Source organism: Trematomus bernacchii, unplaced genomic scaffold (assembly GCF_902827165.1).
Source record: "Trematomus bernacchii unplaced genomic scaffold, fTreBer1.1, whole genome shotgun sequence".
NCBI classification, from domain to species: domain Eukaryota; kingdom Metazoa; phylum Chordata; class Actinopteri; order Perciformes; family Nototheniidae; genus Trematomus; species Trematomus bernacchii.
This window is the reverse complement of record NW_022987689.1, coordinates 13,721,352-13,748,872: the sequence shown is the minus strand read 5'-3', so window position 1 is coordinate 13,748,872 and position 27,521 is coordinate 13,721,352. Positions and strand designations below refer to the sequence as shown.

At 40.2% G+C, this 27,521-nt stretch overlaps 1 protein-coding gene across 1 annotated transcript; it reads left to right on the top strand.

Moving 5' to 3' along the window:
• Positions 1–45: 45 nt before the first annotated feature.
• On the top strand, positions 46–26,785 carry LOC117488921 (MAGUK p55 subfamily member 7-like). The gene is made up of 17 exons (XM_034138080.1): positions 46–70; positions 354–472; positions 1,670–1,747; positions 5,258–5,338; positions 9,069–9,203; positions 11,423–11,504; positions 11,639–11,724; positions 12,374–12,448; positions 13,115–13,311; positions 14,099–14,157; positions 14,824–14,868; positions 18,373–18,546; positions 21,938–22,018; positions 22,111–22,204; positions 22,345–22,453; positions 24,957–25,100; positions 26,552–26,785. The coding sequence occupies exons 1-17, from the start codon at positions 46–48 to the stop codon at positions 26,783–26,785; spliced, it is 1,818 nt and encodes a 605-aa protein (XP_033993971.1).
• The last annotated feature ends 736 nt before the right edge of the window (positions 26,786–27,521 follow it).

Genomic DNA, 27,521 nt, shown 5'->3' with positions numbered 1-27,521 from the left:
ATAATATATTACTTTTTTCTTTCTTTTTCTTCCAGAGTGATGAGAATGCTGAGCCGAACAGAAAACAGAGGTGGGTCCAAAGTGTAGCAGGTTATCAGGTTATTTTAGGCGATATGTTGGTAATTTGATTCGATATTTAATTTTTCACCTCCCTTATCCTATCCTTAGAATACCTGCAAAACTGTACAATAAAGTAATATTTAATAGTTGTTCTTATAACACCCTCTATGTAAGATATCACCTCCGTCTTTGTTTTTTTTTACCTCACCTCATAGCATTAAAATAAGATCAGTAAATGAATACCAGGTGCAGGAGCTGTGCTCATTGGTGTACGTGTTCTGCTGCTCCTGCAGGCGTGTGCAGGCTGCTATCTTCAGTGATGTCTGGAACAGAGTCTCATACGGACAGAGAGGAGGACTACAGGTTCCTCAACAGCATGCTGATGGAGAAGAAGCTCCACCTGCTCTTTAAGGTGGAAACACATTTGTGCTTTAAATAGGCCTTATTATGCTTTCCGGATTTTCCCTTTCCTGTAGTGTGCTATACAGGTTTTTGTGCATCTAAATCAGGGGTGCCCATTACGTCGATCGCGATCGACCGGTCGATCGCAAAGGTATATTGGGTAGATCGCATGGCATTGAAGAAGTTTTTTTTTAAAGTTAGCCTATCATCCATCCTTACTATGGCATTTGCCACTTGATTGACGTACAGGTAAGCCAGTCTGAGTTGTATTGTGCCATACAGGTTCATGCAGTTATGAGGGGGCCTCACCTCCTCATCTGAAGCGCAAATGCGGCGCACTATTATGCGCTTATGCGGCGCAATTAGTGTAAACAGATTGGGCAGGGGCGCCCTGTAGGTAGATCTTTTGGGCTTGGTCATTTTAAAAGTAGCTCCCAAGCTGAAAAAGTGTGGGCACCCCTGATCTAAATGGTCTGCAAAGGATAAAATCCCAAAGGTCCCTCCAGAGGGTGTTTCTCTCCTACACCCTCCCCCCCTGCCTGAAACGCCTCCATTGGACTTTGTTTACTGCATCACAAGCAGTATGAGATAATAAAGACCTCTATTTACATCAAAGCTTGTAGAAATGTCACAGTAGAGGCACAAAATACAAATATGAAGCTGAACATGAGCATAATAGGGCCCCTTTAATGATTCGTGCTTGAGTTTTTTCCACTTGTTACTTCTTACTTAGTAGGTTAAATAACAAAAGTATTATCCATATGCAGTGGTTGACAGTAACAGTATCTACTAAAGTACTGTACTTGAGTACAATGTTATGTTACTTACTTACTGTACTTTACCTAAAGTAAGTATATATATTACCACAATTGAAGCATTTTTACTGCACTGCCTTTATTTATAAACTTTGATTACTTTCGAGTTCCAGATCCAGATGAATAATACAAAATGTAATCTTATCTGTAATGTCTTACTACAAGTTAAGATACACTTTATTGAACCTAAGCTAACTTGCAGAAATAAATGTAATTAAAAAAAACTCCTCATTTACAAGCTTTCAATAAATTATATTTTATTTCTATAAATAAATCATTTAAGATGTAAAAGTAGTAGTTATAATAGTAGTTGTAGCAGTATTAAGAAATGCATAAAGTGCCTTTTTTACTGTAGAGAAAACCTTCATTGTGATACTTTCCTGACTTGGCAGATCCACGAGCGTCTGAAGCGTTTTGAGAAGCGGAGCCCCATCCCCGTCCAAGAGCACGCAGCGAGTCTGGCTTCAGAAGTAAGTGACTCTCTCCAAACATTTTTGCAGAGGATGACAGTTTGACAGCAGAGGGAACAGGGAAGACATTGTTCAAATCGTTTCCTCCACATCGAGACATATTATCTGTCGCACAGAAGCACGAGTGGATCGACCATCCTTCTTATGTGCACCAAATTATGAAATTTTATCTCAAAACTCTCTCTGTCACCTCTGATTTTGTCACTTGAAGTGTTGTGTTATGTCTTCAAGCCAGGAGTAAGGTCAGTGAGGACGGTGCAGAACAAAAGGCTGCTAAAACCATTTTGTGTGCAGTCTAATGTTGCAGGTTGGATGAATACAGTTAACTTCAGATTTAAAATGAAGTGACAGAGAGTGCTCCCACTACGGCACCACCAGTCTCGATTCCCATGAAATAGATGTGAATGATCTTTCAAATACCAGTCCTTTTTGTTCCTGTTAACCAATCACTGCTATATTTCCATCTCACCCAACTACCTTCCTTGAACCACTTTGGTAATTTTACATCTTCATTTCCTCATTCCCCCTCTTGTTCCTGGTCAAAGTGTTAAACAAGGACATTCTAGATAACACTTTGTTCTTACTCTCCACCTTTTCTTATATTCATCCCCAAATCACACAATTATCTCTACTATAGAGGAGTGCAGGAATGAGTCCTAAACCCGTAAATTAGTTCGCATTTTAGCACTTCTGGTTCACGCCGTTCGAAGCCGACAGGTTTTTGAACATGCTTTCGGTTAGATGCCTGAAAAAAGGTCTGTGGTTAACACAAGCTTAAAGGGGACCTATCATGCAAAATGCACTTTTGTACATCTTTTATACATGAATATGTGTCCCCGGTGTTCCAGGGAACTCACCAAGTGTCAGAAAACACAACCCTCTCTATTTTCCTCCATACCCAAATCTCTAAAAAAGGGGCTGCAACGGATCTGATAAAAACTGATCCAGATTTGAACACTGTCCTGACGTCAGGACGGTGGCGCCAGAGTTCCCGTTAGCCGGTAATTACCGGACAATGACCGGTAAAATATGCTGAAGTCCGGCAAATCTAAATCTCTCCGGTCAAAATGTCCGGTCAAAATAATTTTCCCTTAGCGCAATACCGCATCAGTTGCGCCACTTATGTGACAGACAAGAATAGTATGTGACAGACAAAAGAGTATGTGACAGACAAAAATTGTCAATTCTAATGTCTAACACTTAATGTGGAGAAAGAGATGTCCTGTATGGGTTGATTGTGCGTTGATCTGTTGGTAATGCCTCGGGGTTCCGGTGGGCATGTAAACAAATGCATAATGCTGCGCTATACTTTGTGGCCTCATCCGGTTGCATAGCGACGCTTATTGTTTAGGTGTCTTTTAACAAGCAGGTAGTCATATCATTAGCTAGAACTAGCTAGATCTGATCGATATGGACATAAATGCGAGTAAAGTCTAATCTGACAGGAGAGAGAGATCGGCTGCTGCTGACGAGTCGACACGCAGCTCTGCATGATCCCCTGCAGCGGCGAGCAGAGCAAAACACACTTCAGGTTAGAAAATCACACGTAGCTATTTTAATTACCTCTCAAACTACCTAAACTAGTTATAGATATGTTTAGTTTTACTGTCGGGTCACTCATTACTGGATCCGCGAGCTGCATGATACTGACGGGCTGTCAGGAGAAGGAGAGAGCGCTCCGTTTATTATTCCCGCGTTTTTGTAAATTACTGTACACTTTTGAATAATGTAGTTAATCTACTATAATTAGTTTGTTTAATGTCGAATCATATCAATTTGTTTTAAAGCTCAATAAATAACAAAGAAGACCTTTAACCGGCACTTATCTAATTTTGTCCGGAAGATTTCAACTTTAACGGACATGTTGACCGGCAAAAAAATATTCTAACGGGAACTCTGGGTGGCGCTACGGCTATTGGGCCAACTCCACCAATCAGGAGGAGACAGCCACGGCCAATGCCGTTCGAAAGCGCTGGAGACGCTGTAGTACATATGTCAGGCCTGTAGATGGTGCTGTTCTCACTGAATCTGCCCAGAGCTAGAAATTGTCAAATTGAGCAAAATGAGGCATGGCTAAAATGCATGATCTGTTTGGTATTTTGAAAAAAAAAAAGTATAAATATGCCTTATATAGGTATGGTCCTACACTATATTATTCAAATATAGCATGATAGGTCCACTTTAAGAGATTGTCACGTATTGTTCTACAACATAAAATTGGTGTGTAAATATGCGTCATATTAACGGTGGTGGTAATGAGTGACTTAACGAGACAGATAAATGTCATCATGCAACACATGTCTGCTTTTAGCTTAGCGGTGGTGACTCACAGCCATGCGAATGTGATGTAGTTGTTCACTTTAAAGCTGCATTCACATCACAAGTGGTAAACAGCTCTCCACTGACATTGCCGTTGTGTTCCTATGAAGAGAGCGGTGCTGCCATATTAGGGGAAAGTGCAACTCAGTGTAGCGCACTGCTCCAAGCTATCACCTAGCGCTGTGCTTAAAGTTCAAATTATGAAAACTTTGACGGTTTACCACTTACCTTTTGACGCGCAACCAATCAGATAACAGCTTGAGAAAGATGCACAAGCTAGCAGGCGAAGTCACCACATGAACAAAACGTTACTTGCCGTTTTCACCTAAAGGCCCTGAGCCTAACTTCATGCTGAGCAAAATGTTAACGTTAGCTATTTACTTATTGTAATCGCATTAACGCCTAAAACATCATGAAATGGGTGTAAATATGTGGATATTATCCAGCTGAAGAAAATGTATGAATTTCTTTCTCCAAAATCCAATCGAAATGTCCCATTATGTTTTGTCAAGGGCCCCTTAGCGATGCTAAGCTAACCTGCTGACTGTTATTCTTGCCATGTTATTGTCTCTTTACCCCCCTATCCTAGCCCTGATACTCCTCTCTTCACTCCCTTAGCTTCAGATTCTGTTAGACAGCCACTCTCCGCCTGGCTTAAATCATCAGGACCCACTGGACGGGCCAAACCACGGCTCTGTTTCCCCTCAGAGAGGCTTCTGTTTGCTCACAGTGGAAACTAATGACCTTCATGCATTGTGTCTCTGGAGTGTGCCTGGACATCTTGAAGTATTAGAAGTCATAACAGTAATACACTCGACAGGACGTGCGACTGCCCACAGTCCCTCACCGCCTCTCCAGTCAAAACTGACGGTCAAGGCTGTTCTGTTTTAGCCGTCGCCGCAGATGCCGTGTAGCCTTGAATATTTGGGAGCGTTTTTTCCAACAGTGCCTAAAAGACATGAAACCAGAACAAGAACACGGACAAATAATTGACATCAAGAAGAAAAGCAAAAAAGTCCCAGTGACGTGAACAGACCACATGAAAGTGTGTCACTACAGTCTGAATCAGATACAAGTTTAAAAAAAAACTTTTTGTCTCTCTTGGCTAGTACTGACTGGAGCAAACCTCACTCAGGCCATGATATGATTGTATACCTCTAATTTTGAAATGATATACTGTCTTACTTCCAGTTGGCGGAAGAGCTGATAAACCAAGGCTGGACAGATGAAATCAAAGAACTGGTTGGCCTCTTTTCCCAACCCGACTTTAAGGTGAAGAGTATCTCCTTCTATGATGATGATGTGTTCCTGTAGCTTATAATGTGTGTCAACCTTAAACTCCCCCAGTCAAGTCTTTTGACCAGTATCTCATCATTTCTACCCAAAAAAAATGTTAAAAATAACTTAACATTTAGGAAAAAATGCTTCTTTGCTTTCTTGCCAAGAGGTATCAGAGATGTTTGTTATTAGAATAGAGGGAATCCACGAGCCTGGATTGTCAAGGATAGTGTCTTAAATGTTTTCCAATATTTCCTCCAAGAAGCCCTTTAACCTACGGCTTTATACTTCAAAATAGAAAGCCTTTGGACAGACATATTTAGCAATCTTCTCAAATGTTGTGACAATTCCAATGGTGCCAGATTCCAAACTGATTTTACTGATAGTATAAGAGGCCTTTCACAAGTTGACCTCTTCCCAACAGCACTTTGTCTCTTACAGGCTAATAACAGCAATAAAGGGATCATAGCACTGATTCATCAAACCTCGAGAGACTTCGGTGTATCTTGATAACCAGAAGCATCTTCTTTAAATGACCATTTATTTTTTCTCTCTTGAACAACACATTCATTGAACACATGCTCCAAAATTGCATGTAGTGCTGGGATGGCGGATGATTAAGTGGTTCATTGGGTTTATTCCCTTTTTCTATTTTCTTTCTCTTCCTTTCTCTCTCTTTTTGAATTTACAACATTTTGGGAAATAGTGTTATAATTGAAGTAACGTTCCATATTCTGTTTGAGTATCTAGATTGTTTTGCAGAAACCCTGCCAATAATAATATTTCAAACATAAATATCACTACAGATAGGGAATGGTTAGCTTACCTACAGACTTGAAGACCATTTATGAAGCAGGAACATAATCCACTCGGAATAAGTAGTTTTTTCTACTTCAGAGCCCCAACGCTTCATTATAAGGAACCTACTCTGGTGTTGTTACATGTCCAGTCATTTTTTCTTAATCTAGCTCACACACGAACTGCAATCTAAGAAGCTAATTTCAAAGTAGGAATGCTTCATTTGAGCTACTCTGATGCTGTTCAGGCGACTACACACCACATATTACACGCGGATCAAAAGGCGTATGTGGGTTACACAAAGTGACAAATTAATTCAACTGTAAATTCTATTTGAATGTATTTCCCCTAATTATGTTACCAACTGAGAGGTGTTGACAACTATTAACCACACTGTAAATGAAGCTAAATAACTCCCTAGTTGTGTTTATTAGTTTTCACTCATAGAGGCCCAGACAACTCCAATGCATGTTTCCTTATGTCAGATCTGCTGACAGTCATATTTCAGACACTCACACACATCCACACACACCCAAACAACAAACACACACACACACGCACGCACGCACGCACGCATGCACGCACACACACACACACACACACACACACACACACACACACACACACACACACACACACACACACACACACACACACACACACACACACACACACACACACACACACACACACACACACACACACACACTATAGAAATCATTGCTTTTCTTAATGAGAAGCCAAGGCCAGCCGAGAACTAACAGGTTTGTTTAAACAGTCCTAATGACCAGTTTGTTCTTGGCCCCAAAGCTGAAGCTCACACATACTTATGAGAAACTCAGGGTATAATTTTCTGTGAATGGATGTTTGTTTTTTAAAACCTGTCTCTGAAAGTGACCAGAAACACATTGCTCACGCGCTGGCAGCTTCTGAGCCGGACAATTGTTGATGGACAACATGGATATGTACACTAACTGACAGATGTATTGGCTGGTTGTTAAAAATCAATTTGATGAGCACATATTTCCCCCTTCTTCTTATTCTTTATTATCACAATGAATACCCTGTTTTTGAAATTCTACCTTTAGGCTCACGGGAGAGATAACCATTTATCCAGAGTAGTGTTTTTCGGCAAACAAACTTTGAGTTTATGCAAGGCCAAAGTTAAAAAAGAATGAACTCAAATTGTCAAAACTGGGCATTGATAGAGTGTTAAATATAAATTAATTGTCCCTTCAAAGGATTTATTTTCCTAAGACCTGTGTTGTTTGAGCATAGCCAGTATGACTGTTAGCAGTGTGGGGGGTTGTTTTTAGGTGGCCCAAATGCTGGCAGTACATTCCAGACGAAATCAATTTTGGCATGTTGGCACAGACAAAATCGAAGGCTTGCAACCAAGAGTTTGCTGTATTTGGATTACGTTGCTGTAGTGGGTGCAGGCAGGCCAGCCAAACCTATTGGAATTTTTGCACAGCCGCAGTCACCTTTTATTAGTTTATGGATTGTTGACATTTTTGTGTAGTGCTTATCAATTTTTAACCTTACAATTATATTATACCATCTGAAGCATAACAAGTTTGGCCAAAATTGTTGTTCATAGCAGAAAATGTATACAGTATAAGAAGTGGAAGTAGTTACCGTGACGCCATTCATTGGTTTATGGCAGGGGAGTCCAAACTACGGCCCGAGGGCCAACTGAGGCCCGTGGCGCATTTTTTATTGGCCTGCAGCAAATTCTAAAAGTATAATGGAATATGTCGCACTTGTACTTGTACTTGTCTTATAATGAACTTATATAACATATATGTAAACATTTATTACACAGTAGTATTCATGTGTTAATAAGCCCAATTTTCAAAAAATGTTAGTCAATTAAAGTTCAGAAAAATGTTAAACAAATCTTAGTTGATAAAAAAAAAGCCCAATAACCTATTTCCATAGCAACCTTGAAATATACCCTTCCTTTTCCCCCTTATTATAAGCAATCTGAGACTCCTATTTTAAGGAATAAGCTGCCAACCCTTTTTGTCACAAAATAAAGGAAACCCTATGGGGAGCTGTGATGTATGCTCTATATATTCAAATAGCAAGCATCATTTAATTGATTTGATTGATTTTGCTAACTTATAACTTAACTTATGAGGCAATATACCTCACCTCTAGTGAAATGTTTTTCTGTATGTGGCCCTTAGTGAAAAAAGTTTGGACACCCCTGGTTTACTGATTACGGTATGCTTGAGCTAGGCACTTTGGCCATTGCCATTTTGGTTGATGGCCATCACTATCCTATTTCTATGGAACCAAAAGTCATTCGAGAAGGTGAAGCTAAGCACAACTGAACGCCAAGAACAAGACATTTTTAGGAGGCCAAAATGTTACAATTATCTTTCCTGAACTGTAAACACACTGAAAGGGTAAAAGTTGTTAGATAAAACCATGTGGAGCACTAAAGCCGAACAACATCATAGTAGTCACCTGTCAATCTCAAATTGGCTTAACCCCAAAGCAAGCGCTGCTATCATCTATTTATTCTGAATGAGACCATTTACTAAATGAACATCATGCTGTATTAAAGAAGACATATAGAGAGATATAGACTGTAATTTTGTCAGGGAATTGTTAAGCAATAGAATACATCAAGTTAGAAGCAGGGTTATTTTCTCATAGACTTCTAGACAATAAGATTTTCTTTTGAAACAAGTGAAGTCACCCCCTGCTGGCTAGCGAGAATGCACGTTTTCAGAAAGTTGGTTAAACCTGAACTGGTTAAAGTTGTGTGGTTTTCCGTGCTTTTGCCTTAGCCAGCGCCATTTATCCAGACAAAGTGAGATGCATTACAGGATATTAGACCCAGTGTCCCATCTTCTCATATTACCTTAATCTACCTGAATGCTGATCCTTCACTGTTTTAATGTTCTGTCCTCAGAGTCTCCTGTGTGTCCATGACGCTGTAGCTCAGAGAACCTTTGAGCCCACTCTGCCACCAATACCTGACACTGTACTGGAAGACGATGAGGATTCTGTCAAGATTGTCAGTCTGGTCAAAACCAAAGACCCCCTGGTCAGTAAACATGTCTTAATATTTCAGAGGTCAAGTTCATATTTGGCTTGAACAAATAGTATAATTTTATGGGCTTTCTTTATGAGAGGTAATGAGAAGTTTGACACAGTTTGCCTCTTATGCATGCAATACTGTATATATGCTATATTTCAGGCAACATGGTAAGGTTACAAACTTTCATGAACTTAAAACACACTGTGAAAGGGTTAAAGTAAAAGATGAAAGAGGTGACAGCACTCATACCTCTGGGTGGTAGCGACTTCAATCCTTTATTTTCTTTTTTCACTCTAAATGGAACGATGATTTACAAAATATCACGTTGTATTGAAGAAGACTTGAATACACCTAATTAATTTACCGAGGTAAATAATCAAATGAGAAGTAGATACATTTTCTCATAGACTTCTATACAACTGGACCACTTTTTGCAACCTATACACCTTGCTGGCAATTAGAGTAAATGCAAGATTACATTTTGGAGCTGTTTTAAGGCTAGGGCTGTTTTCCCAACCTCTATGTACAACTAAGACAATCCTTCTGTGGGCTTTAGCTGCATATTTATAATTTTTGGGTGAGAGTGGTGTCAATCTTCTAATCTAAATCTCGGCAAGAAAGCAGATAGCAATACTTTTATGTGGCTTTTCTTTTTCTTTTTCAGTAGAGCTTAAGAGCCTGTCAGCCTGTTTTGGTCTACCTAGCCTTGGCTTGTAATGTTCACAAACTGAACACAAATGTAAGCATTTAAGTTAAGACAACCATGTGACAGGGCAACTGCGCTTGGACATATCTAATTTGTCCAGCTGCAATATCTGACAAACACAGGCAGGGCAAATAAATAAACATGTCCAGGGGACAGCTGAAGTTTTTTCTCTGTTGACTGAATTGATGTGTTGTCAAACTGCGTGACTGCTAAAGCCCTGCAGCCTATGCCAAGGTGTAGCAGGAATACAGCCCTTGGAACGACAGGAAACACACGAGTAGATTCCTGCAGCTGCCATGAATTTGCAGTCAATTCTTCCACATCTTTTTCGCCATATATCTGCTGTGACGCACAACGTAGTTTCTGTATTGTTTGGGTGCATATTGAATCATGTGTATATGTTTATCCACTGATCAATTATGTCATTTAAATGAGTCCTTTAAGGCCGTATTAAAATTGATTGGGATAATTTGTTTTATGTTTCTGCTGTAAAACAAGTAGTTTTTATGATCTTTAATCATAGCAAATTTGTCTTGATACTACCGGAATGATCTGTCGGTACCACTTTCTTCCAAGCCATTGTCACTTATTTCTGGACATTTCCTGGATTAAATAAATTGAGTACAATGTGTGCATACTTTCGCCAAGGCCGCAAAATCCTATTTTATTGATAAAATACATTTCAACTTTTTTTTTTGATCGAGATCTCCATAAACTCACATGGGGACAGACAACTTGGGCTTACATGTGCCTTATTTTCTCCCCCACTAAAGTGGATCCTGTTGCTCATTAAAATTACACAGAAATGTTTCAAGATTCAAAGGTAAAATTCCTTTAACGAAATAATCCTGAATCCACATCGAAAACATGTGTGTCTTAGCCTGTGGCCTGAGAAGTTTCCTTAGAATATGTCTTTGATACGTTTTTGAAGGCAAACAGAACCAAAAACATATCGAGATAAAAAGGCTCATCTTAAGGGTAAATATATGACAATAATTGACTTAATGATGAACATTTCTTGCAGTGTGTATGCTTGTATGTTTGAGCTTTGACAGTGGAATGTTTTTCAGACCAATAATAGAGAACATACTTTTGTATTGATCCCAAAACTAGATTGGAAAGGGGATTGACCTTTTTATGACACGGCCTCTTTGATCGATCCAGCATGTTCCAGTTTTCCAGACAACAGGGTTACACCCGAGCGTGAGCTGATTGTACTTAGCTATAAGATGCTCTTTCCATTGTGATTCACTCCACATCAATAACATCTGTTGAAAACAAAATCTGATTTGGATAACAGTTTTCCAGTGCTCTGTGTGTAACATGAAGGCAGTCAGCTTAATAGTCCCGTCTTGAAACAAGTAACCTTCATTCGAATGAAGCGACTCCAAATGAGAAGCTTGTCTGGACTGTAATAAAACCAACATGTTATTTTCACCGTCCATTGCTTGACCTCTTTGCCTGTGCTCTTCTGTTTGTCCATCAATCATCCTTTCATTCACTAATCCCCATCCTCAAGGGTGCAACAATTAAAATGGATAAATCCACAGGGACGATTGTTGTGGCGAGGATCATGAGAGGAGGTGCAGCTGATAAAAGCGGTAAGCTAAATAACTATTCTTTACTACAGTTTCACCAATATACTCTCACACTACCTTTATATTAGGTTGTGGTTAAATAACATGTACGAGAGGAGCATGTGGTAATTTCCATATGTATTTCCAACACTTGGAAGGCCTGATCCATGAAGGAGATGAGCTGAAAGAGGTGAATGGAGTCTCACTGGAACACAGGAAGCCAAAGGAAATCCTTTCTCTTCTGGTTAGTCTCACCTTCGTGCCTTGGTTTTATACATCTCTTTGTTAAGTGTTTCTGTTTCCTTCTCTCCTTTTGCTCTCAACCTTATCTCTCTTCCTTTAAATGTGTGAACTCAAAGGATAATGCTGACACTGTCAACAAAATCGATTAAAAGACAAAAACCAACAGAGCTTCAGTCTTTCTGTAAATAACGTTAAACTGTTTTACCATATCTGTATCCCTCTTAACTCTAGCACAATTTTTTCAAATAAAATGATAGAACCTTAAATCACAAGTGTACAAATATATAATGTTTCCTAAAGGATGTCAGTAATTTCATAAAACAGCACCAAACGTTAGCAAATGTTACTCAAACAGGAGTAAAGAGTACATTTTGTTCAGGACTACTTCCTGCTGCGGATGAATCCACGTTTGGCGAACTTACTTATAGTATGTAGGCCTAGATTGTTGTATGGCCATGTTCTTTATTGTGTGTTCCATAGTTCTGCATTTGGCTCGACCTACTTCCAGTCTTTATATATTTTGCTAGGCTAAGCTAATTAGCTTCTGGGTTTTAAGCTTTTTAGCGATTTGTATTCGTCTTCTAATCTAACTTGGCCCAAAGCAAATAAGAATTCCTTAAAATGTATAACCACCTCTTCTTCTCGTGCAGGCTCGATCTCAAGGTGAAGTTAGATTCACAATCATTCCTGCCTCCACAAGGGAAGAAATGTCATCAAATAAAAAGGTACAATACACATTCAAACACATATTACCATGCAGTGTGTTTTTTACGTTAGTTTAACATGCAATCTGGCTGCATGAGGAAAGCAGCCCCAGCTGGTTTCAGTAAAAAGAGATTAAATCAGTGGTATCTTGTGTGTTTGCTTATATTGAGTGTTTTTGCCATGGTGCTGTCACTACAGCAGCGCACTGTCAAGAACTCAATTCAGATCAGACAGTCAAGTATAAGACCATTACTAATTTTATAACAATTTCCTGCTTTTTATAATTTAAGCACTTGATTTATGATTTTCCACACATCACATATGTAGAGCCACATCAACTTCATTTATCATTAATGATAAATCTACACACCGTATGCGGAAAAAATTGCAAATCCTTTTATGTGTTGGAATAGTTCTAGGCCACTACTACCAAATACATGATATCCAACCTGGAACCTGTTAGAGCAGGGAGCATTTGCTCTGGATTAAGATAAATTATTTTCTATGATCATGGTAATATTTCAAAAATGACACCAACTTATGTTACAAAGCACCAGACATAGTTGTTGTGCCGATTGCTAGGATACAGAAGTTCATAGGGTTGCAGTAGGAAAAGATAAGAATGAATATATCGATTACGCGGCAACCTGTTTTGTTTAAAAGAAAATAATATTTTCTTTCCTCAGCTGTTTATGCAGGCTCTTTTCGACTATGATCCCAATGAGGATCCCACCGTTCCGTGCAAAGAAGCAGCAGTAGCCTTTAGAAAGGGCGACGTCCTCCAGATAGTCAGCATGGAGGATGACACCTGGTGGCAGGCCCGTCACCTTGGGGACAGCAACGATCGGGCAGGACTCATCCCCTCGCAGCAGCTCCATGAGAGGTCATAATTTGATCTTTTTTATACTGTGGCTGACAGGTGCAAACTACAACGGCCAAACACACACAATAAATGAAACACTGCAGATAAAAAAACACTGCAAGAATCGCAAAACACAACAGAAACCAGGGGACACTAAAAATGGATGCACACAGCTGGGACCTGAGCGATTACGTTCAGTGGGTATAAAGTTGGCCAACTGTCTCTGTTGGAACAGTTGGCTGCTTCAAGTGTTTTGTCAGTATACTTGAAATGACTAGGTTAGCTAAGTTAGCTAGCTAGTTTACAGCAGATTTGCAATCACATTGTTAAAATAAGCCAATAAAACTTACATTTTAGGTAAATTTCCAGTGACAGTGATTGCTGGCCAACTTTATAATCCCATAACGTCAACACGTGTGCTCCTTTCCCAGGTGTGTGCATCACTTTTTAGTGTCCCCTTGTTCCTGCTGTCTTTTGAGCTTCTTGCAGCTATTTTGCTAATGCAGCACTTTTTTTTTCTTCAAGTTGGTGAATGTTTTATAAATGCTGTGCATGTGTTGTCAAATTGGTTAAGATGTTTCTTCATTTGTTTTGGCACATTCCTGTTATTGATTTGCATCGTTTTAGAAACTGCAGCGCTTTTCTTCGAACGGAAATGTGTTGGGCCGTTGTAACGTGTTTGCACCTGACCTGTGGACCACAGTATTTTTAGTCTATAGAAACACATTTACCCTCTTAAACCACTGTCATCTAACATCTATCTTAAATTCTGTTTTGATACACCCTTGTTTCCTTCGTCTTTGTACAGGAGAGTTGCACTACAGCGACCTAAAGCGCTGTTCAAGCCCCGACCAGTCAAACCACCAGGTGATGAGTTTGTCAATAAAATCAACCACACCTGAAAATAATAAAAACTTTTAACACTTTCTAATAAACATATTAAAGCTGCTTTGGCGCTAAGCTAAGAGGTGACAGGTCATGTCTGAAGATCCAGTCAAGGTCACGGCTGAACTCTGCTGCCCTCCCGTTGTACTCACTGCTTTTGTTTTCTCCACATGCTCCACAGATGTGGCGGAAGGTACTGTCTGTTCGAATTTGCTTTTGAAAATGTACCTCGAGAACAATTAACTTGATGTAATACACGTGTATATTTTAGGTTTTGGGTTTTTAAAGATTTAAAGAGGTGGTTATCCAAAAATAATATCATGTAATGCTTCTTGGAAGTACGGCGCGGAAAGGATTCTGTTATTTGTTTCCTCCAAACTGGTTTATCTGACCCTCTGCATTGTGCTAGTTTTTCGCTAACAACCAATTTGTAAGAGCGAGGTAGTTATTAATATTTTCTAAATTGTAGATATAATTTCTAAATGAAACTATTATTAGAATTCCCAAAGCAAAAATATTAGGACATATTGGTCAGAACATATGTTAATGCTTTAAAAGTGAAATTTCAGAAGGACGCACGTGTCATGTCTTGTGGTTTGTGTTCATGGTTTTCTCTCTCTATCCTCTTCTCTCTTCCTGTTTTTCCAGTCATGGATGACGTAGACTACGGAGCTATAACAGGGATCCACATTGGTGAGATGTTTGATTTGTTCCAAGTGAAAATGAACTAATGTGATACAAGACACTCAGGGCAATTGGACTTGAAGCAATAAAATAAATTGAGAAAAAACAGCAACAAAAGGAGACCAGGCTTATATTTAAATTACAAACCAGTTTATATGATGATGTAGTTTTGTGGGTTTGGGGATTTAGGGTTTTAGCTGTCCCATTTATCCCATTTGTCTTGATCTCATGGATTGCGTGTGTGCATATGTTGGATGCTCATATGGGGGTGTGCACTTACGGCTGATTGTAAAAAGGTTCCAAGCGTCTGTACGAGAAAGCTAATTACAGATGTTGCGTTATATCAGTTCAAAAAGTCATGTGCATTTGATAATGCGCATTTCATCTTATCTCAGGCCAGCTTCCACCTGATGACGTGGTTCAGAGTCTGTGTTTCCTCTTTGTCTGGCATGTAAAATGTTATCGATGCGGCACAACCTGACTGAATGCAGAAGAATCTGAGCAGAGAGGGCTTAACAACAAGGCAAATTGTGGGGTTTGTTTACAATAAAAGTCATGGTTATGGGGCGAAACAGGCTAACAGCTTGTCCCCGGGTTAGTTTATTTCTTAAAGATTTGGTTCTGTGTCGGTCTTAGAACTGTTTGAAATGAGACGAGAAGATTGATACCGCACACATGTCTGTCTGTTGAATATTATGCTTAAAGTGGACCTATTATGCTATATTGGAAAAATATATTGTAGGGCCATACCTATACAAAACATGTCTGTGAAGTGTTTTGCTTAAAATACCAAACAGATCACCCATTGTAGCCATCCCTCATACTGCTCATACCCCTCTTTTGCAGCCCTGTTAGAGAAACGCGGATTTTGGGTCCTTAGCTTTAAAAAAAGAAAAAGAGGAGGCGGAGCTAATGCCTGATCAGAATTCTACCGGAGATAAAGTTAAATTCTGCTGTGATAAAACGCCATCCTGTTCTAAACCACATCAAAGATTATTTCTGAAACAGTATGGAGCTCAAATGTTTTTTCTCTTGCGGGTTTATCACAAGGTGAGTTCCTTTTTTTATTTCCTGCTTTTTAAACACATGTGCTCTACACAGTACAGGTTAGCTCTGAGTGTTAGCGAGGCTTGCTAATGTAAACAAAGACCAGATTACGTCCAAAACACGTCAGGCATTGTTTCTGATAGCAATTTTCTGTGGGTCCGCTGCCGATTTGACGTCAGATCGGCAGCAAATCTGTATCCGCTCGTTGTACCCCTGTTTTTAAAAGATTTGGGTACGGAGGAAAAGAGAGAGGGTTTTATTTTCTGACGCTGCGTGAGTTCCCCGACGCACCGGGGACACATATTTATGTATAAAATACATCACAAAGTGCATTTTGCATGATAGGGCCCCTTAGCTAGCCAGTTAGCTTAGCTTAGCATAAAGACTGTAGCCCCATTAGCCATGTATTTGTGATACGGCAAAAACAAATGTATGATCAGGAGAAAATTACATTTCCTTTTAAAATTAATTTACAATAAAGTTTTGTTGGAGACCAGACTGGAACAATATTTAAGTCAGTAAAATCTTTGTTTACATATCCAATAATTTGTTGTTGAGGTCTTATTTTGTCCAATCATATTTAAGGGATTTGATTAATAAACATAACTTTATTTAGTCCATTTGCTTCTACTTGTATACGTAATTGAAATTAAGGTAGCCAAAGTGAAAAAGTTAAGATACTTTTGGAAACAACTTTATTGTGTGGTCAGAAAACAAAACCCTCTCTCTATTCCTCCGTACCCAAATCTCTAAAAACGGGGGTACAACGGAGCTGATCCAGATTTGCATCCGATATGACGTAATATCAGAAATGTGGGCTGGCTTTACACCCACGGCCCTATCAGAAACGTCGCTATCAGAAACAATGCCCGACTGTTTTGGACGTAATATGGTCTTTGTTTACATTAGCAAGCATCGCTTACACTCAGAGCTAACCTGTACTGGAGAGAGTATGTGTAAAAAAGCAGGAAATAAAAAAAGGAACTCGCCTTGTGAGAGAAAAAGCATTTGAGCTCCATGCTGTTTCAGAAATAATCCTTGATGTGGTTTTGAACATGATATGGCGTTTCATCATGGCAGCTTTTTTTTAAAGCTCAGGACCCAAAATCAGCACTTCTCTAACAGGGCTAACACAGAGGGGTATGAGGCATGGCTAGAATGCATGATCTGTTTGGTATTTTGAGCAAAACACATCATACTGTAGACATGTTTTTTATATATCTGAAACCCATAATATATGCCTAAAAATAGCATGATATGAAACCTTTAAGGTCGGGTCCTAGAATAACCCGTGCAGCTTCATATTTTGCGTCACTCATAAATATAGTATGTCCCGTTATATAAGCGAACTTCGATAAAGCTATCTTCCGTATCAAAGTGACTTTGGACTGAGTGACCTTCTTGTATAATTATTTTACATTTTGGGAAATATGCCTATCTGCTTTCTTGCCATGTTTTTTTGTTTTGTTTAGTTCTTATGGTAGGACTGACGTATTCAGTACCACTAAAAATGGACTCAATGGTCTTGGACGCCAATCCTTCATACTGAGAGTATATGTCCACTCTATTGGACTGCAGGTTGAGGCTCATATCATATCATCTTGACATAGAGGGCTCAGGCCCAGTTCATGACATGCATCGCATGTATTGAATCTCCCCACAGTTTTATCTGACCCTTATTTCATATTTTAAAATGTATCTTACAGCATTTCCAAAAATGTCCTACAGTTTTACAGCTGAGAGCATTTTCAGTGACACATGATGAACTTCACTGCCAGTTTTCCTTAAGATTGACAATTACGATATGCTTTCTTATAGACCTTGTTTCATGCTATAGGCTTTCTCATTTGTTGTATGACATACGTTTTAGACAGTGTGTATTACACTGACATTTCTCAGTGAATTCATCAGTTTCAATCCCATGTAAACAAAAGTTTGAAATCTCTACTAATTGTGCCATGTTTCTTAGAATGAAGCCCAGAGAGCGAACGGACAGATATGCTTACAAAGAGAAATTACAGCTGACGTCAAAGCAAGCCTGGCAGCACCACTTAGCAGCAGTTAACATTATGAAAAAGAGAAGGCCTGCCAAGCCAGCCAGACCACAGTCGCATGGCAGACGCTGGCTGTCAGAGAGCCTACAAGTGACGCGTGACAGACGGAGTTGTCGTCTGTTGACTGCAGGGTTAGGGCTTTTCAGGATGGTGCTTTACAGAAGAGTTTGGGTGGCAGTGTTGTGTTAGTGTTGAACACTTTTATTGATTCACTGTACCTGCATATGTAAATTAGTAGGGGATTCACCTCAGTAACTTTATATTAATTCCAGACATTGTTTTGTACTGCAGTCACGAAGCCCCAAAAGAAAATCAATGAAAATGGTTTCAGGGCAATTTCAATGAGGCAATTTTCAGCTAGGTTTTCAATGATACGCCTGGCAGGTCTGAGATCCATATCTCTTTTTTCCAGCTGGGTTGAGAAGAAGTTTCCGACTCGGAAGAAAGAGCAGTTGGGCCAGAGAAGCGGCTCGGTCCAGGAGTTGGAGCACAGGGGCTCACAGCTCAGTTCGACCCCCTACCTACAAACAGGTGACCCCCTACCACAGAGACCCCAAGGACCCACACCGTCTGGTTGTTCTGGTTGGTACGTATGAGGTTAACATACGGTTGCGCAAAGAAACAGGAAAATTCCCATCTTTTGTGGAGATGTTTAAGAGCACACTGCCAACATCTCGTTAAATAGGTTACTGTGCTATAGTCTAATGCAGTGGTTCTCAAATGGGGGTACGCAGCCCCCTAGGGGTACGTTGGAGTACTGCAGGGGGTACGTGAAATTAATTTTATGTTAATGGAAAACAACATAAGTAATGCATTTAAACAAACTACTAATAGTAGATTAACTACTTTATTCAAAAGTTACAGTAATTCTGCCGAGACGCTTCTGGGACGCTTCTGAGCCGTAACGCGGCGCGTCTGGTGGAATAGCACCCATTGACTAGAGTGGCCGCGATACTTGCGAATGCCGCGGCGCAGCCGTAACGCGGCCGTAACGCGGCCGTAACGCGACGCAGACGGACCCGCTGGGCTCCGCTCAAAATAGGATTCAAGTCTATTTTTCGACGCGAGGCGTTGCAGAGGCACCGGGCAGGAAGTGGACCAGTCAGAGCATCCGGCCCATCCCCAAAATAAACTAATTTTGCAGACCCTATCCCTCCGTAGTCTTTCAAGTATAGGAGGAGATATGCCAGCGTTCTCCTCCGGTTTACAGGCACTGTGTAAATTATATAGAATAATTACGATGATGAATGCATTTTTTTACCACTAAAATACAGCAACAGCAACACATATTTGATTCATGTCGTTTATAACTGGAATATTACAATTATTATTAACTTTGTCTGTACAAAGTAGCCTGTCCAGGAAATATGCCCAAATCAACAAAAACTGCGAGCCGGCAGGCAAGACGCTCCGCTTCTGAAATGCTTCTGAAATGCTTCTGAAACGCGCCCGGTAGGGTATGACGCCGGAGGAGGCCGGACCAAAACCGCGGCGCAGCCGTGACGCGACGCAGACGGACCCGGTGGAATCGAGGGGTTAGTGTATTTTGCTCCGCTCAACGGTCCGTCACAGCGGCGGAGCTGTGATCCGGAAGAGCTGCGTGTTCTCCGTCAGCAGCAGCTGATCTGATCTCTGATCACTCTCTCGCGTCCGGTTATACTTCACTCACGTTTATGTCCAAATCTATCAGATCTAGCTAGTTCTAGTTAATGATATGACTGCCTGCTTATCAAAGGACCTAAACAATAAGCGTTGCTTGGCAATGGCGTGTGGCTGCAAAGTATAGCGCAGCATTATGCATATATATATGAGGGGTCAAAATCCCATGCTCATAAAATGCTCATATATTTTTTTCTCTTCATTCCCATAGCCCCAAAATAAATAAATAAATAAATATACCAATTTTAGGAAAAGTAACACAGTTTGAGCAGTGTGGGTTTTATATTAACAGAGTTACACATATTTCAAAACGCCAAGTGTAATAACTGCAGTTTGCCTTCCTGTCACCGAGAATGACAAAGATCCTGAGTGAAGCACAAGCCCATGTTTCTCACTAAATTGTAAGTACAACTTATTAAAAACATCAGTTCAATGCAACTAATGTCGTCTTAGTGTTATTGCATGATGTTAAAATTGGTTTGCCATGAATTTGGCTTGTAAACATTTGAAATGTAGCATTTAAGTGTTTCTCAGTTACAAGGTTGTTGTTTTAATAAATCGGACACTGATGGTGCAAGGCTGTACCTCTTTATATAGGCATTTTTTCCCTAACAAATTGTTTAAGGGGGTACATTATTGCAAAAGTTTAAGAACCACTGGTCTAATGTAGTACATTGTGTTCATAACATTTCATATTGATTTAATATATAGCACAAAATGGTAGTTACTGTGGTTTTATGTGCAATAGTTTTTTGTTTTATATCATCCCCAGCCTTCTTTTGTCCATATAAAAAACAACATGATCCCATTCACTAAAAGAACACTATTATTTATATTGTAGCAGTTGTTGATCAAAAGAAAAAGTAATGCCCTGATGAAGATTTATTTCCCGACTCTTGAGTGCAAGAATAATCCTTTCCCGTCATAAGCACGTAAACACTGTCAGAGAACTCAAGTCAGAATATATTTTGTTCTCTTAAATTACCAAGTGGCCCACCCCAGACTCACTTCCCTGCCAACCTTGCCGGTCTGCTCTATGTATTTCTGAGCTATATCTCTCCCGCGGGAATTTCACATTGAGCCCCGCTGAAGGTCTTTTTAATGTCGTATTATGATACGACTGTAGGTTGTCTGTGACCGAGGGAAGTCAAAAAAAGAAGAGAAGGGCAGAAGAGGGACAGAAAATCGAAAGTGGAGGGCAGAAAGAAGCGAAACAAAGTGAATTAAAGAGGCGAAAAAACATTAACCAGATATAGTAGATTAATGATAGTAAATGGAGAGAAGGGGATGAGTGGATTGTGAATTATATTCCTCATAATGTCAGCCAAGTGCTCCATCATTAAACTGGAACAGTTAAAACAGCTTGGATTTAGATTTAGACCTCTTTAATTGAGTTGGAGTTTACCCTAACTCTGGATTACGTTTTACTGTCTGCTGTGAAGGCTCTTTGCTGACCGGAGTTCATCATTAGCAATATATAGCTTATTGGCAATGAGATTTATGGACAGGAATACCAGAACCTGGATGGCTAAAACAGCACCAGATGGATACTGTTTGACCAGGTTGGAAATATTTTGTTTGCATTGCATACGCACTTTGAATGGAACAATAGCCATAGGAAAGTTGGTGAAAGCGACTGCCAGCCGATTTAAGCTCTACAGATCGTGTAACTCTTGAAAAAACAAAGGTCAGGAGAAAGTATCCACAGTGCCCGATGATGCTCCTCTCCAGCTCGGTGGAGCAGCTGTGGAAGACATCAGTGGTGTAAGAGTGGAGAGTCCATAAACCTGATATTTTGTATCGAGCTCATGCAACCCTGTGATGGAAAAGGCAGGTATGTCAGGAATCTTACTTTCAGACGGCGCTCCATTAGAGTCTGATGCAATCTGGGGGCTGTGAAAAGCTGCTGTAGAAAAGAAAATCCCAGATGCTACAGTATGTGTGTGTACAGTTGTGTGTATGTGCTTTATCCTGTGCATCCTACACTTTAATGACACCGATACTGTGTGGCTTTGCAGATGTCACGTTTAGACGGGATGCTATGGATTTTCCAGAGGGCTTCGGAGCAGTTAATGTTCAATAGAGAGACACCGGCAAAGAAAGAGACGGAGAACCGTTTTCAGACTGAAATCAGTATGAAATCAGAGCTCTGTCTGTCTGACTCTCTCCCGCTCCCCTTTGTCGTTCTCTGATTGTAAAGACAGATGTGTCACCAGATCACTAAGCCTATTTGATGTTGTAAGGCAAACAATAGTACATAGTGATTTTGGGAATGAATACCTATATACAGAACACAGTGTTTTTATCTCCGTCTCCAGGGCCCAGCGGCGTTGGCGTTAATGAACTGAAGAGGAGGCTCCTGCTCTCAGACCCTGACCACTATGGCGTGACTGTACCGCGTAAGATAGACTTCCAGAAATGTCACCTTTACCTCCCGCGCACTAAATGGTTTCTCATCCTTAACAGCTGCCTCTCGTCTCTTTTCTTTCAGACACCACACGTGAGAAGAAAAGGCAGGAGAATGAAGGGGTGGATTATAATTTTGTGTCAATATCCATGTTTGAAGAGGATATTCTCAATCAAAGGTACATGAGCAGGTGTTTCCTTTCCCATGGTTCTAAAAATGGTCCCCTTTCATGAGAGTGATGTTCATTTCTACTGCTGTCTGATTACATTTTATGATGTTTTCTCTGTCTGTTCACGGACTGCTTGGTTCTGTTTCTAGGTTTGTAGAATATGGAAGATACAGTGGACACTACTATGGAACAAGTGTAGATTCTGTGCACAAAGTGATGGCTGAGGGCAAGGTGTGCCTTCTGTGTGTGCACCCTACTGTAAGTACTAAGCCATTTACAAATTGTTCATGTTTACAGAAATTCATTTGGACAATTTTCAAAGGAGTAGGAAGTTTTTTGCCAAATAATCCACATCTTCGATGGTAAATCACACCACAATTGTGCTGAAAAGGTTAATTGCGACAATTGCCCTTTCAGTTATAAACCTAGTCTTTCAACATCTTTCAACTTCATGTTTGAACTAATAAAATAACGTTTCCAATAGCCCATGTGTGTTTCCCACAGGGTTTAGTTCTTGGCAATCTAGAAACCAATTGGCTAGGTGATGACAATAATGGCGCGTTTCCACTACACGGCCCCGCTCGGCCCCGCTCGGTATGGCTGGGCCTCGTTAGGACTGGCTCACTTTATGGCGCATTTCCATTACAGTTTAGGAACTGGGGCAGTATCTATAGTAACGCAGTGTAGGCGGAGCCGTGACGTGATCTTCAGAGAACCCCAGAAAAAACAACACAGCCGTTAGCTGTTAGCACTCAGAGCTCACAGCTCCTCATATATGTTCAGAAACTAGACAAAAGTTAAACAAGTACAAACCACAGACTGCCTGTGTCATGGTGAATACAGTCGCTGCTTTATTTATGTCTGTATAGGCCGTTGTTGTGAGTGTGGACGGTCGGAGCATATACTGCGTTAGCTTAGCCAATCTCCATTTAGAAAACAAGCATTTTAAAAGGTTTTTCGCCTGCCGTCTGTCTGCAAACTTGACAAAGCATTAATTCATGGTTTTTACTAACCGGTATCAGTATGTTGTTACTTCGGCATCATTTTGAAACGTGTATTACAATTAAATCACGGTCAAAGATGTCCATCTTGTTGTAGTTGTAGCCCCCTTGCAAGCGATGCTCTCTCTAGTTTAGCATACTCAGCCCGACTCAGCCTCGTTGTCTCTGGCCCTAGAACCACGATTTTATGAGGCCAGAAAAACTGTGAATTAGGACCCGCCGGCCGGTACTAGGCCAAGTGGAAACGCAACCAAAGACGGGCCGCTGACGTCACAGCCCTCTTAAACCGGGCTGCGCGCTGTAGTGGAAACGCGCCATAAGCCTCTAGGGGGCAAGGGGCTATATTATGTTGGGGTTTTGGTGTACCATTCAGCCAAAGCTTCCTCTCTCATGTCTACAGTTAGCAACTTGAGACTCAAGAATGAAGTTGGAGTTGCGAGACTGTGTCCCGTTTACAATCTAACAAAGAGCTATTGTCAGCTGATAACCATTCGATCCAAGATTTCACAATGTTTTGCTTTAACCCTCCTGTTGTGTTCGGGTCAAATCTGACCGATTTACTACTTTCATCAATCATAACTGTTTTGTTTTACATTCAATTGCATTAAGGCTTTATGATATCCTTCACAGTAGACATTTGAACATATACAATTGCTGATCACCACTTTCGTTGAATTTTAGATGATTTAGTCCCGGTCAAAGATTACCGCCATAAAGAAAAGGAATTAGTAACCATCCGGATCAGATAAAACACACACACACACACACACACACACACACACACACACACACACACACACACACACACACACACACACACACACACACACACACACACACACACACACACACACACACACACACACACACACACACACATACTCTAGATGTGTGTGTCCCCTTATGTGCCCAATCCCCCCATGTGAATCACACCTGGCACACACAGAACAATTTGACACATTTCCCGCTCTTATGTGCCCATCCCCCCACATGGATCACACCTGGCACACGCAATACATGTTCAGTGTCTGTTCTTTGTATATTTACTGCAGTTTTTCATGTATACCAGTAGTCTGATACAATATTTACAGTTTGAAAGTGTGTTAAATGAAATGTGGTGATGATTAATGGTTTTTGTGTTAATGTAATAGCAGTTAAAACAGGACCGGTCAAATTTGACCGCGAACACCAAAGTAAGGGGGGGGAAACGAAGACAATAGGAGGGTTAAACACAGAAAGTTAACCTGCATTCAGAAAAAGTCTGGTAAAATGTGATGGGCATTATTATTCAGACTACTAACAAAAACAAGATCGCTTTGATACCAAAATCTTGTCTTGTTGCCCCCAGATACTGTATTCTTCATTCATACAGATCTATTAATAAAGATTAAATATTTGGAAGGGGTGGGAAGCCAGTATGGGATCAAATGCTATGGGTTCTTTTGAAACAAGAAGGAACTTGTTACTTCATCAGAGGAATCATATAGTGCATTTAACTAGACCTACCCAAACAGTGGGAACAGTTATGAGTGCTTTGGTACCGTTTGGTACACAATAACTGTCCATGTGTGGAAATTTGAAGGAAAGAAAGGTTTTTTTTTACTGTAGGTTTGTAATCTGCTACACATCATTGCCTGTTTGGCATTTATGGTCTGGAAAGTGATCCCTTAACAATGAAATGTAACCGTATTTTTTTAATGTGTGGAAATTGTTTAGATCACCAACTACTTCTGCCTTCTTTTTGGTCTTCCTCACCATAGAAAATAAAGCAAGTGTACAATTCGGAATTCAAACCATACGTGGTGTTCGTGAAACCTCCGTGTATCGAGGAACTACACCTCACCAGACGGAGAGTGAAGTTTGTCTGCGATGAAGTCGACAAGAACTCAGTCAGGGTCTTTTCGGTAAGAGAACAAAAACAGAAACACACATATACATTTTTGAAAACGGGTGCTTGTTCCATGTCTTGTAACATGCGAGGCGGTGTGAGGTTAAACAGTCTGGCCTTGATTGACCCACCCAACCCCAAAGACATGCACACACCCAAACCCCCCCTAACTCTTGCGCACACCTTGCCGTACATATGGTTGACCCCTTGGTTTGCTTTTAAGAGACGTTTAATAGATAGGTGGAGTTACAAGCCTGCTTGGTGGGTGGCTTCTTGTTCCCTTACTAAGGTGAGTACAGTTTGTCCAGGATAATAAAGGGTCACATCTTGTGTTGGTTTACATGACTTGTGTCAAAGCATGAGTACATATGTGTGATGAAGCGTGTTTTGGCCAAGACAAAAAAAGATTTTCTGTCACTTTGGTAATCTACATCTGGCTTCTCCTTCACTCTTTGACCCTGGCTGCCCATGGTGCCCTTATTAAACCCATGAGGTCACACACCTGTGTTGCAACATGGCTGGAGTTTGCCCTGTGCCACCACAGTCTTCAGAGGGTTCAGGCATTTCTTATTGCGTTCAACTTGTACCACAGCTGGTGTGAAAAGGTCTCTTATCCTTTACTCCCAGCATGTAACGACGTGTTACGCCTTGGTCTGTATAGCTGAATGGTCACAGGGATCCGTTCCATGTCCTGTTAGGTTACAGTATGTGCAGATTATTGTAAAAACAACCTCTCGGAGAACGTCACCATATGGTCAGGCTTTCGCTGTTCTGTTTCCATCAACAGTATTTCTCAGATGAACATTGAAATCATCATTAATCATCTATTGCTGTTTTTTTCCTTCTGCACAGATTCTTTTCATCTTTCACTCGATGATTAATTAAAGAACACACAAGTAAAGCTTTGGAAAGAACAGATTATATGTAATATATACCAAGTCATTTGTTTCCAAGTCACAATAAGTCTCTAGTCTTTGAACTCAAGTCCTTAGTCAAGACAGTAAATTCAAGTCCCAAGTTTAAAATAACAAGTCCCAAGTCAATTCGGAAGTTCTAAACTTTGAGTATTCAAATTGTAAACATTTTTTTTTTATCCATTGTCCTTTCTTATTTCTTGTTTGGATGACGTTAGATTGTTTCAAACAAAGTATATCTTGGAAATTGAATGTCGACTTGCTTGAGTGTTCGAACATTAGTAGATCCAGGAAATAATGGGAAATCAGGTATGGATCCGTGGAACACTTTTTAAAGCACTCTATCTTCGGGCTTTGAGTAGGAAACAAGTAGTTTCAAGTTAAACATTCTCAAGTCCAAATGAAACCACAAGTGTTGAAGTCGGAGTCCAAGTAACGTTTTTTGTCTTTTTTGTGTTCAGTCATCAAATTGATGATTCAAGTCTGATTTGAGCCCAAACCACTGTACCTCATGTTGCTACATTTTATTTACCAAGGCGTTCTCTTGCCACAGGAGGAGGATTTTGAGGACATGATTACCTTGGCTGAAACCATGGAGAAGCAGTACGGACACTTGATTGACAAGGTGATTGTTAATGGAGATATCGTGGTGGCGTTCAGAGAGCTGAAGGCGGACCTCGAGAAGGTACAAAAGGCAGAAGTCCACTGGGTTCCTGCAGAGTGGAATTGCTCGTCATCACCAACGAAAGCACGCAAAAGTTGCGGTCATCTGGACAGCTGGATTTGAACTCTGAACTCACAAGAAGAAAAGAACCCCAAAAAGAATGTATTAGTTCTATTTAGTTAGAATTCAATACCATGAAAATCGAAAATGTCCGTTTGTAAACAAATCCTGTGATTACCATCATTTCCCAAAGTGTCCCTTAGTGTATCTCTAATTAGGCAAACAGAATCCATCTCTTCCTCCGTCTGTTTGAGAGACAGTTTTTCTGTTGGCATTTGGCTTAATGGCTCACAGGGCCGAGAAGTAGAGGAAAGAACGAAAAAATAAGGAAACTCTCCAGAGCTTGTGGCTAAGTGTAATCCTTCCCTGCCAAGTTGCAAACATCAGCATGTAATTATTCTGACAGCTGCTGCACTTCAATTAACTGTAATGTACACCAGAGAAATATTATTAGTAGCAGTCGGGCAGGCATTGTGCCAACAACATGCTATACGAAATCGAGACATAAACAAGAAAGGAGTTAAATAAAGAATGACCAAGAAGTAAAACATGTTTTAATGGCTATAAGTTTAATAATTTTGTATATATTGAAGGATTATAAATGCTTTGTGTATGTCTCACAATTATTGTACCACTGTAGAAACATGGTTAAGTGTTTGTATTTTTAAGCGCCCTACGCAAAAAATATACTCTATTATGGACCATTAACTGTAGCAATGTCATTTTTTATACACAAAGATATCGAGAAAATAAAGAATATTGGCAGAGAGCCACCATTAGTGACACCCCATTAACAAAT